At 43.6% G+C, this 12,224-nt stretch overlaps 1 protein-coding gene across 1 annotated transcript in view; it reads left to right on the top strand.

Annotated features, from left to right (window-relative positions):
• The window catches only part of T265_00359 (hypothetical protein), a gene marked incomplete at both ends in the record, with an annotated part of 77,445 nt that overhangs the window by 27,063 nt on the left and 38,158 nt on the right, over positions 1 to 12,224 (top strand). Inside the window, 4 exons of the mRNA XM_009164104.1 lie at positions 230 to 328; positions 5,737 to 5,787; positions 5,845 to 5,890; positions 5,962 to 6,090. Of these exons, the coding sequence (XP_009162368.1) occupies positions 230 to 328; positions 5,737 to 5,787; positions 5,845 to 5,890; positions 5,962 to 6,090 (325 nt within the window). The remainder of the gene's footprint in view (positions 1 to 229; positions 329 to 5,736; positions 5,788 to 5,844; positions 5,891 to 5,961; positions 6,091 to 12,224) is intronic.

Raw genomic sequence — 12,224 nt, 5'->3', positions numbered from 1 at the left:
ATCGGAGAGCGACACAGGTCCATATACAGTATGGCTTTTTTATTCGCTTTCTTACTCGGTAACTATGCCACGAATGGTGAATTCAGTAGAATAACTAAATGTCAATTAATTAAAGCGGGTCGACTTTCCGGTGGGAACAGTGTTGTCCACTGTTGGCAACTGTTTTGAGCCAGCCAGACATCAGTGTGCCTGGTCTCAACCATGTTTTTATACTTTCTTCACATTGCAGCCTCATTTTGGAACGCAGCGTGCTGTTCTATTCCAAACGATTATCGCGCCTGACGGCTTGCGTGATCGCCGCAGTGTCTCTGTTACATCCTCTTCAATGGTGAGCATATTTGTAGTGGTTTTCTCTGTAGGAAGTCGTTTCGAAAACATTTTTTTCTCGTTCACACACACTTCAGTGTGACTTGAGTGGTTCTGGGTCCACCAACATTTGTCTCAACAGATAGTGTACACCGATCGCAATCTCTGTTACGTTGGTGTGTACGTTGGCCAATGTTGTAGGCTTGTTTTTATTGGACTCGTGACTCTTCGGTCACGCGACTGTTCGGCTAACGTCTACACGCTGTTGACCTGAGAACCATGCGGTCGTTGACCACAACTGTACTGATTATGCATTTGATTTGCAAGCTGATGGAGTCGGATGGCTCATTGTTCCAACACCCACTTTATAATCAACAATGAGAACGAAAGCTTCGCATAATAGTGCTTTTCAGATCGTCCACTTGATTGTTGGCAATTTCGCTTTAATGCAGCCAGCGTAAAGACGATGCTGTTGGACACTATTGTTTTTTACGACTGAATTCTGGAGAGATTACATCTGGTGCTCAGCGGGTAATCTTATAATTTAATCAATCGTGGTGATACATCTGAAGTATCCATTATTTTTGTGCGTTAAAGGAACGGTTTCATGATATTCTGAAAATCATGAGTGGTGGTAGACGCGTGGTACAAATCTCGGTCATCTATCAGAAGTAAATCGATTGACCGATTAAAGGAATATGTTGTACCAAGCAGTACATAATGCCATTTAGTAAGGTCGCTGGAACAAGGGATTCATAGAGTCATTGCGTCATAAAAGAAACCGGAAACTGACGCTTCTGTGTGGGTGCGATTGATTTTGAGAGGTTGATTCACTCAGCTTTACCTAACATCTTACCTTAGAGCAGAGGTCTCCGGCTACCAACTTGAGCCCACAATTCGATCATAGGTCCAAGGCCAGCTTCATTCATCTCAGTAACCAAATATTTTGCGTTTGTTTTGTTTTGCTGCGTTTGCTGGCACTTTTGTCGATAGGTGGTGAGGCATTGTCACTCCCCTCCTCAAACTCGCAAGGTTACGTTCCAAGAGCGCACGCTAGCGGCAACATCGCGAATTTCCGGTGTGGCAAAATGTGCATGGGTTCAAGTCTTGAGTATGTCCTTCATATCGGATCCAAATTCCTAAACAGTGTAAAATGTAAAACCGTATACTATACAGTATATTTCCCGCAGTGCTAAAGTTTAAAATTCCTGCATTGACCCGTGTGTGTCCCGTGTCGTTTCCTTTTATATGCGCTGGTGTAATATGCCTAAACGCACTAGTCGTTCAGTTCAATAAAACATATCACAAAAACTCTATCCATCTCGGTGAAATTACAGCAAAGCACACGGGCGATCTCTTGGAGTGAATGCCTTGATTGGAGAAGGTGGTAATTCACCTGTACTGATTGCAGAGCCTGGGATTTACAACTCTCCATATGGGCTTTCTTTCTCAAGGGTCGTTGAAAAATTACAGGATATCTGTTTGGGTGAACAATTAGTCGCGTAGGTCCCTACTTATGCTCTTAGTGTTGGAAAGTCGAATATGTACTAACTTACTCAGGGTGGATTTCTGATACAGACCGTGGAGCTGAACCGTAGACCGGTCCGCAATTAAAAATTGGATATCCTTGGATTGATGAATCTGTCCCTGGCTTCAGAATCTTTCAGTTGCCAATCGGCTACCAGACCCACGCGAATCATTTCCAGTTCCGGTGTTTAGCGTCCTAGATGGCTGTCCCGCACGGTTTTTGATGCCTAGTTCCGTATACAACGACACCATTCTCGCTAAGCGTCAGGGATCTGAGTGTCATTGTCACCCTGAACCATGAACTAACGATAAATAGATTTTGCGCATTGGATAGTACAGCCCACATTCAGGACGTAACATGCTTCAGACCACTGCTTAAGTACCGTTGGCTTTGTTTTGTTGCTGGGATAACCAGCAACCATTCATTCTGCTTTTATCCGTACAACCGTGCCCAACCTATGGATATTCTCACGACCTTGTTTTGTCGATTGGATCTTGTTTCCGGAATGGAATTTCTTTTCGCACACAGAATTAGGCAATACCTTTGTCCCAGTGAGTGGACAAACAACGTTTTAGCTACTCCATGCAAGTATCAGAAGTACTCAGTTTACATATCCTACCGATACGGCCTGAAAACGGAATGCGTTCTTTTGTCAAGCAAATGCGTCCACTACCTCAGGGATCACCAAAGTGCTACCTCGCTACATGTCAGGTGATATAACGCGGATACTGCACGTGTACAAACGCGTAAGGTCATCTATCCTCATCGACCGTGGGGTATGTGTTACGCTTGTCCATGACAGCATTGTTCTTGTATTTAGTGCGCTTGACCACTAATATGGATTTATGCTGTTTCTTGCAAGTTCTTGCTTGTCAAGTTCGATTCGACTTTTATTGACTCTACATAGGGTGAACTGAGTTGCATTCACACCTATTGGCTTACAACTTCGGTTGCTATTACACGAACATACAGATCTGATCTCTTCCTACCCTTGGTTATGCTTGCCCAGTCAAGAACAACACACTGGTTCCCTGAGTGTGGGAACCTTCTCCAAGAGAACCCTTTGGTCATTAGGGAATTTACCATGCAATTGACAGACAAAGCACCCAACCCTTAAAAAGAAACCATTTTTTCATAAATCGGAAACTGACACCTCAGCTTGATGTAACGCTTAAGTTCTGCCCTGTTTCGATGGGCCGGGATGCTTGATTTGGTACCGATTGATCGCTTCTGCTGCGCTGTCCAAACACTGGCTAATGGTCTTGACAAATGAGCCAGTGGCACCAAAGTGCAATCCAATGGGAGGTATATGCTCTGACGAATCATCACTTGTACATTAGAATGTGGACTCAACGATGACTGGCCTTATGATTCTGGTTAATGCTGAGAACACTTCAAAGTACTGGTGAACAGAATCGCTCAGAATTGTTGCTGCCAACGGTCCAGGGTCTAAGGTACTCCTGTCTTAAGAAATCAGGTGTTTTTGTCTCTCAAAGTTCAAATGCAGACCGTTTAGATCGGTCGAAAAGTCGCTTCTGGATAATGCTGAACGTACAAACGTTATCTGGTATCACAGTTTGTCGGTGGGCTTTCATAGGCGTGATTTGATGGGACAGTCCAAGATGAAGACACATTCCAGTCCACCATAATGGAAACGCACAACTGCTCACGTGCAACATTGTCATTCAATTGCAATATGAGATACCGCTGAACAGTTCCAGTCAATGTCATCCTCACCAATAACCTCCATATTTCGTCAAACAGTAACCTAGATGCTCATTTCGGATAGGATGGAATTCACAGGGGAAAACTCTGAAGTATTTTGTCTGAGCCTTTTGTTGACCATCACTCATCATCATTCGTCTCCGAAACAACCGCACTTTATTGGCTTCTACCGGTCCTACTTGAACAAGTTGATTGCGTTTCTCAGAAAGTATGTCCATACAGTACGGCCAATTGTGTTGAACTTGCCGTTTTCTCAAATTTTATTCACCGAAATTCATTTGAAGGCATTCAACTTTCCAACTCTTGTCGTCCACTGCGGTTGTTTACTAAATTCTAACCATTTTCGGTTTGGCACACATAGTACTCGTGAAATATCAATCAGCTCGAGGAGCTGATTTGAGACGCTAACAAAACCTTTGAACCGAGTGCAGTTTCAGGGTATATTACGTCACACGAACAAGAGCATTCGGAGACACTGACCTTGAAGTTTCTCTAGAGTTTAGCTTCCAAATTCTTGAATAGATTCACTATTGTTGCTTCGGATTCGTGTACGTAATTGAAGAGCTAGTTCCGTTTCATACGCACATTTTCGGAATAATATGCGGACTTTTCATAGGGCAGCCTATTTTAGGTATCGATTTCTTTACTTGAGCAGGAGGGTATAAGCACTACAGTACTTGATTACTGTTAATGTGACCTGCTTGTCCGGGACAAGAGAAAAAAGTTGTTCCTTGTAGAAAAATTTTCCATATGGTATGATCAGACGGCGTCTGCACTGCGTAGAAATGACACTCCAAACCGTAAATGACCCCCATTGTGACGTAAGCTAGCATGACTCCTTTTTTCTTTCCAAACAAGCTATGTAATGCGAGTCACTAGGATTAAAGTTCGTCCGTTACCAGGCGTTGCTCTCTTTTTCATGGCTTAAATTAGTTGTCCAATGTTTGAAAAAGAGTTCATCCTCATCATCTATGTGGATTTTAAAGGTAAGGACTAAAGGCGATTGCGGTGCATATTGATGGGCTTGTTCATTTTCTAAGTAGCCGCTATCTCATTGAGCACAACGCTCAGCAACTTCCACTTGAATTCGGATACGGTTTTTACATGGAGTTCCATTGGAACCTTATCCAGGAGGATTAACGAAAAAAAACCGCTCACCATCCCTTTCGATCGTATCAGTTTCTTCTCAGTCCGTTTATTACTTATTTGGCATCCATGTGGGGAAATTCCCCCCTCCACATACGACTAGAATGATATGAGTCCCATTCTTAATTGCATTCAGTCAAATGAATTTAAGTTTTGCTCGGATGGCAAGCATAACTCAACGACAATTGCGTCCTCCCGGGTCAGGTGCTTCCGACAAAACTGACCCCAATGAAACCGAACTAAACCGAATTAGCGATAATGGAGGTAAATACTTGAGTGTAAATTCACTTTCATTAGTTTAAGATTCCTGCCAATTTGTTCTTGATCAGTTCCGGAGTGGTCCTGTTTTGTGAAAAAAACCCACCATAAACAGTCTCGTTTCTTCTCAACTGCTCAGCTAGCGAACCGGTGGTTAGTTCTGTATTCTGTATCGTCTGGTTTCCCAAACACACCTCAACTGTGGCAGTGAAAGGATATGATGTCTGTAAGGCTACTCCACTTGTGTGGCGATAAAGCTGTTATCCATTTTCCTGGCTGACTAGAAATCCTGTTTGTTGGTCGCAGTTTTCGGGTAGCTGCATGGAACTCACCTCACAAATCAACTCTTCCTGTTTTCGTTGCGAAAGCATTAGAAGCATAATCCATGGTGTTTTCGTAAACCTTCCAAATTATTAATTGTGTATAGCCCCATTTGCGTTGCTCTTAGCCTCACTTGTTTTCGCTGTTTGGTATGTTGCGTGAGTCGAAATATTTAACCATTTGCCTCACTACAATCTCGTCAGTTCTAGGATATCGACTTTTCCGAAAGATTAGCATTTCCTAGGAACTGTGTTTTCGTCTCTTGCATGGTAAACATATATGAACTGACCGCGAATGATTCATACCTTTTTCTTTGGCACTTGCACAACCGGACCGTTTGATCGCTAGTCAGTAACACTTCCATAACAAACCACACGGTGTCTTTGTGTTTACCTCGATTTCATTGCGCAGTTCATCCCACGTTATCTCTCTTTTTGACTCGCCACGTTTAGGGTTCATTCATTCTACCCGCTGATTCCTAAAAAAGTCATCGAGGTATTGGGGTAAGTTGTCGTTTCTGTGTCCGTGTTCATTACGTGTGTTCGTCTTATTTTGTCTAGATGTCCGGCTCCGTTTGTTGCTGGCATTCACTCTTGCAATCTACAGGTGAGCGTTGTCCCATAAGCTGGTACAACAACGTGTTTTGTGTATTTACCCTTTTATCATTTCGTTTGCAGGCCGCTATGGAACACGTGAATTCGGGCACATGTGTGGTTGATTTGGACGCTGGGCGAATTAATCTGTACCAGTCATCCGAGTCTACGGAAAATGATTCGGATGGAGAATTCGCGACACCGAAAGCTGTGGTGCGTGCCTGGGTTTTGTTCTCTAGCTTTTTATGTTGTCCGCTGTGTGTTTGTCAAATTTTATATCATTTAGTGAAGCACACGTCCATTTGAACGATGTGGTGTCAGCTTGCCTGATTGTGATCAGGTGAAGAACCATTTGAACCTGGAAAGAATTTCCTTTAAATCTGACTTTAGTCATCACGAAGCTACAAGCAACCGTAGACTGATGCATCACATCAGCTGTCGGATCTTCGAACTACATTGCTGTGGCGAAGCGGTTACCGCTATATTCTCTGCTATATGCTAGATGGCTCAGCGGTTAGAGCCCGAATTCACTAACCAGAAGGTCTGTGGTTCGAACCCGACCCCTGTCTCTTGACTCCGAGGCTTGGGCAACTTGTCAGTACCCCACCCTCGTGCTTCCTTTAAGTAGCATGGCAGCTAAGTATCAAAGGGGGGTTACAGCTGAACGATTTTTCTACTGTACGCCTCACTGTATCTGGGACTGTGTTTGGGAAAGTCAAGTCAAGCGAAGAACAGTTTTATACACAACCAGATGATAAACCTCTTACACAGTCTCCGAAATAGCAGGAAGGCTTCCGATGGCCGAGTTAGTCATGTGTTCTCACGTTGAATGAGTGCGCTGTCACACCATCCCCGGTGATGACTAAGTATCCTTCGTCGAAACGCCTTAAACTAAAAGCCTGTAAGATAAAAACTGTAGGGAAAATGAGTTTGGAGTAAACAATTAAAATGATTGGTTTATGGAATCTCAGAATTGTTAACTGTGATACTTCACGAGGACTGAATGATCTGGCTAGAAGTGCGTAAATCATTGCTTCCAGTTTGACCGAACATTACACCTGATTTACCATAAATCCCGCTCGGCCAAGCATCGCTTGAAGTTGGGTTACCTATAGGAATTTCCAAGTGTTACAAAAAATTTGGTTGAATAACCGAACTTTTTCTGTGGCGTGGAAAAAAAACATTGTTGTTATTGACACCAGAACGATGGGCCACACTGACTTCATCAAATAACTAAGAGTCCATCTGAACTTATTGTCTGGTCCCTTCAGAGGACAGTGTGCTATCGAACCAACTGTCACTGCATTTGAAAGCCAGTAAGAAACAATTCGAATACAACCTTATCAAGTGCTGAATTTGGTATACAATCATTAGAATATTGGTCGTAATCGGAGCACTAAAGCAGTTTTGCTGGCATATTTGCACACGTCTCAAAATTGTATGCATATTTACAACTCTCAGAGTGTGCTCGTCCCAATCCTCTGGAGTCTTCGAGCTTCGCATACATGGACCATCACCAAGTTGGACCGAAACAGTGTAGTCTTGTTCATGTGACAGTAAAACTATGCATATTTTCTACCAAGTCAGAAGTGTTCGTGGTTGTGCCTGGCAACATTGGGATACCGAAGTAACGTGAAGTGCGTACAATTTGGGTTCAGGCAGAACATAAGGTTGACCGAAACTCGGGGACTGCGCCTACCTGATGAGCCTGAAGTGGAAGGATGAACCTGGTCGTGGGCCATCGAAGTTTTCAGTAACCTGATGCGTAGTATGTTTCATCAAGAAATAAAAAAATCGCTCAGCTGTAACATCCTTCCGGTGCCAAGCTGCCATGCTACTCGAAGGAAGTACGAAGGCTGGGATACTGACAGGTTGTTCAAGCCTAGACAGGGGTAGTGGAGGTGTAGAGGTCGGGTTCGAACCACGGACCTTTTGGTCAGTAAATTCGCGCTCTAACCACTTGAGCCTTCTCACCCCTTTCGTCAATAAAGATATACGCCTAACTCGGACGGATCAGCTAAGTAGCGAAATCCACACACTGGCGTGTTGTATAGGGAAACTCAACTTTGTTCTGGCAGGTTGACGTTCCATATTGCTCCATATTTTGGGCTGACCCAGGTCAGTTCATCTGTATTCATTCAAAGCCAATCAGCAGTCTTATTCTTACAGCTCACTTAGATCGTTGAGTTTTTTCTACTGAATTCCACACCAGTCAGATCACGGTATAGGGTCCGGGTTTCATGCCTTTGTGGTTCGCTATTCTTAGCCACTCATGCCTCGCCCGCAGAATGAGCACGTTCTAATGCAAATTTCACAGACGTAGCTGGGTTTGCGTGGATAATGTTGTTTCATTGCGGGCATTCTCACTGGGCTTCTTGCCTGTGAGCTTGTGTTGAGACCCTCGTACCGTATAAAATCGGCATGTCTCCCCGACAAGTGTTTCATCACCATCTGGTTTGCACGACAACGCTTGGAAATATCACTTCACCTGTATGGTCTAGTCCCTCACTAGTGAATGAATCTGCCGGCCAGAGTCACCGAAATCTGCCAGCATTTGATATTCTGTGATACTCGCCTTCGTATTCACCGTAACCATCCACAAATTCAGCCGTCCGGTTGACGTGTGAATACCGTTTCATGTTCTGCTTTGCCTCACTTCAGATGATCCATTACTCGCATGTACCGTTGCATTTAACCTATGAGTACCAAACTGATGATGTCTTACGCCATCTATCTCCGAACCGAGTGTGGAGACGTGGGGATTGGATTCTCTCTTTCTTAGCATCTTCGAGCACCACTTGGACACAAGGCAGTTAATTTCCTAACCAGCTGTAGACGGGCTCACCAATGTCAACAAGATTGGGGTGAAATGTACACAAGAGCAAAACAATTATTAAGTTTCAACCAAACCAAATTATATTGACTATTCTGACCTTCCACTGTTGGACGAGAAACTTGGAACGCATGTCACAAACGGGCACCAGTCTTTTCGTTGCTTATGCGTGCGTGTAGAGCGAAACTACCCAGTTGGTGACCGTTGACTGCATTTTTCCGTAGGTAATTGCAAGATTCAATTGTCCGTTGATTCGCATTACGCTAGTTAATTTGATCACTCCAACTAACTTCGTTCCCCCAGCTGTTGGCATCCCAGCTGACTGTCACATGACTCCAAACAGCCTGCAAATGCTTGATTCGCGTGACGTGTAATCAGACCCACCACCTCATCGCTTTACCTCGTGTCACATCAGATCTGTCATTTGTGTGTTACATTAAACGCATAGTTGCTTCAATAAGAGAACCAGAAGACAGCGCATCACTATCAGAGCGAACACGTGATTTCTGTGACCTTACAGCTTTGGACCTATCATTGAAAATGCACTGACAGTTGAAGGTCAACGGAATTCGGACAAAGTTCTGATCGTGCAGTTCCTCTGCTACGGACATCAAAGAATAAATGCTAATGGGTACAAACATAGTGATATAGAAAGTTAACATGCTCAAACTTCCATTCTTTTGGCATCAAGCTGTGTGAGATCCTGAAAACCGTTCCAACTTTTGCTATGTAATCAGAAGGATGGAATTTTTCTGCACCACCTTCGTTGTGTGCTCGTAACGGTGTTTTTTTTCGATTGTTTTCGGTCCTCGGTGGAAATTTCCAAGTGCTAGCGTATCTCGGGGTTGGTTGGATGAGTGAATTTATCTTCATCTACTTCAAGCTTTCTGTTACCAAAGGACATTCCCTCTAACGTCCTTCGCTTTACTTTGCTTTGCTTCGGATGCGAGATTTCCACATTCAATTTTCTACCCATTGTTGATTGTCTATTACTCTTTCGTAAAGGCATCTCATAATGTGGGGATTGTAGAATGTCAATTTTCAAAAGTTGCTTAGACATAATGTGCCTTTTTGCAACCTTCATGCCCTTCCATTTATTTTCATACAATCTTTATTTCTGGCAACTCCACTGCATTGCTCAGAAGTTCACAGGTATTTCTTTTGAAGGGCGCGCTGGCTGCCGAAGTCTCACAGTATTTAGTTGGCTGTGACACATTCCATTCTCTAAATACGACACCATCGGTACCCAGCCATATCTACTCCTAATTAGTTGTTAGTCGTTGGTGCCAAAAACACATGGAGTGAGTGTGCTAACTGTTCAAACCCAAACTGATATACTGTACACAATAGTAGCACAAGTTCTGGGCCGGAAAAATGCAAGCTAAGTTGTTTTGTACAGTCATTCTGAGAGGAATACCTGTCCATCTTTCAATTCGTTGCACCCGCATTTCGGCCTACCAACGCTGCTTAGCTGGTTCGGATCTAAAACACTTGGGCACCTGGTTGGCCTTTTTCTCTGTTTACACGGTATTTATCAGCTAGACTTTTAGACTTTGTCAGATGACCTCACACAGCTCCATGGAGTTTTTTTATGCAAGCGCAATTATTGCGCACAATGATTTGGTGATTTATGGTGTGGGTCGTGCAACCTGAACTGTTTCCCCCAGTGGTGTTATCATTAGGTCATACCGTAGGTGGAATGTGAAACAGTCCTTAGTCTCGTGACCGCTTGTTGTTGTTCAGTTGTTGAGGTTATATAGCCTTGCAATTTAAGCGATGAAGCATCAGTGGTGTGTCTGATGGTGATGATGCAAGTTCAGCTTCTGTACTATGTATGGAACCAGTGAAATCGCAGTCAAAAATCACATTTACGATATGAGATGGTTCAAGTGGTTAGAGCGCGAATTTTATGACCGGAGGGTCCGTGATTCGAACGTGACCTCTGCCTCTCGACTTCCCCTATCTAGGCTTGGACAACCTGGCAGTATCCCAGCCCTCGTGCAACCTTCGGGGGGCATGGTAGTTAGGCACAGCTGAACGATCTACGATACAGTTAGTTGTAACTAGAAGCAATAGTTTCCCTAAGAGGTGCCGAGCAATCAACGACTGGCATACCATGCTTTAATGATGCTATTCGAAATGCAGGACAAGTTTTAACTTACTCATTTAATCATCCTTGGCCGGTACATCCCACGCCAAACTAAGTGGTTCAGTCCAATAGATCACATTTTGAGCGTGCACTGCAAATAAAGTTGAATGAATTGTTACGTTTAGTAAAAAAGTGTTCTTTATTGAATAAAGCGACTTGTTTTGTCCTCTAAAAGCAGTGTCTCTATCCGGGCTCCATATAGTCCTTGCTATTTTACGCACGCACGTTACAACTTCAATCATGAAATCTCCCCACCCCACCCAAGAGCGAATCTATTCTCTAGGTGGATGTATTTTTGAATTTCTAGAATAGGATCAGAAAACTTTGATGTGAAAGCTGAATGCTTTGACTGACCACTAAACCATATCGATTTTGTGACAGCAACTTTAGACTGAGGGCAACTGCAGTTATGACAACTGAAGCTGATGCTTTCGAAATGGATCACCGCAAACTGAAAAAGCCGTTGGCCGACAGCTGTGCTGTCATCACATGCCGCTGGTTTGCCAGTTATCAGTTTGTATTTTCTTTCATGTGCAGTCAATGTTCGAAGGATACAGTCCTCAGTTTGATGATGATGTTTTGTGATTTTTTTGAGAAGATCCTTCAGCGCGCTAGCTTTATAACTCTTGTGATCCGGCTCTCTTTGCCCTTTCTTTTTTTCTTTCTTTCTTTTCTCTTTGCCCTCCAAGAAACAGTTGGCTTTACTGCGATATGTTCGGTACACATGAATTATGTCGTACACCTTTCTGTTTACCGTCATTGTGCTTGGATCTCTAAGACATTGTAAATGACTGAGTACGACGTCACACCGCATCGCTCGCCCAAACGCTTCGGGTGCTTGTGGTGAGTTAGGGATGTAGAACCGATAATAAGCCACTATTTGGTCCCTTTCTAATGTGTGCGGTCCACCGGGTAGTTCAAGCTGATTCACTTGGCTCCCATTTATTTAAGAGGGGCTTTCATGTCTTTTTTGGTGAACCAGTCAAAATGAGAGTCAATTTCCACGTGCTCTTGAGAGGGCGAATTCTGTACATGCAAACGTAAACCCATGATACAATCTTTTCACTTGACTGGCATCCGCACTGTCGAGGCTGGACGAGGCTCTGTCCTTGTTACGGTTCGATCACTCTGTGAGCAAAACAATATGATATGCGGATCTTGGCCTTGTTACGGATCACTCTGTGAGCAAAACAATATGATATGCGGATCTTGGCAATACTCTATCCCCAGCTATGTTGCTTGATCCAGACTCACTCCCCGGCGGATAGTAAGAAGACGAAAAACCTCGGACACAAACTTTAATGACCCAACAACACGCGATCAACAGGCGAATCTGGGAAAAAATGACAATGGACATATATATAT

This window comes from Opisthorchis viverrini, assembly GCF_000715545.1.
Source record: "Opisthorchis viverrini unplaced genomic scaffold opera_v5_3, whole genome shotgun sequence".
NCBI lineage: Eukaryota > Metazoa > Platyhelminthes > Trematoda > Opisthorchiida > Opisthorchiidae > Opisthorchis > Opisthorchis viverrini.
Note: the sequence above shows the minus strand (reverse complement) of the source record. Positions and strands in the feature narration are given on the sequence as shown.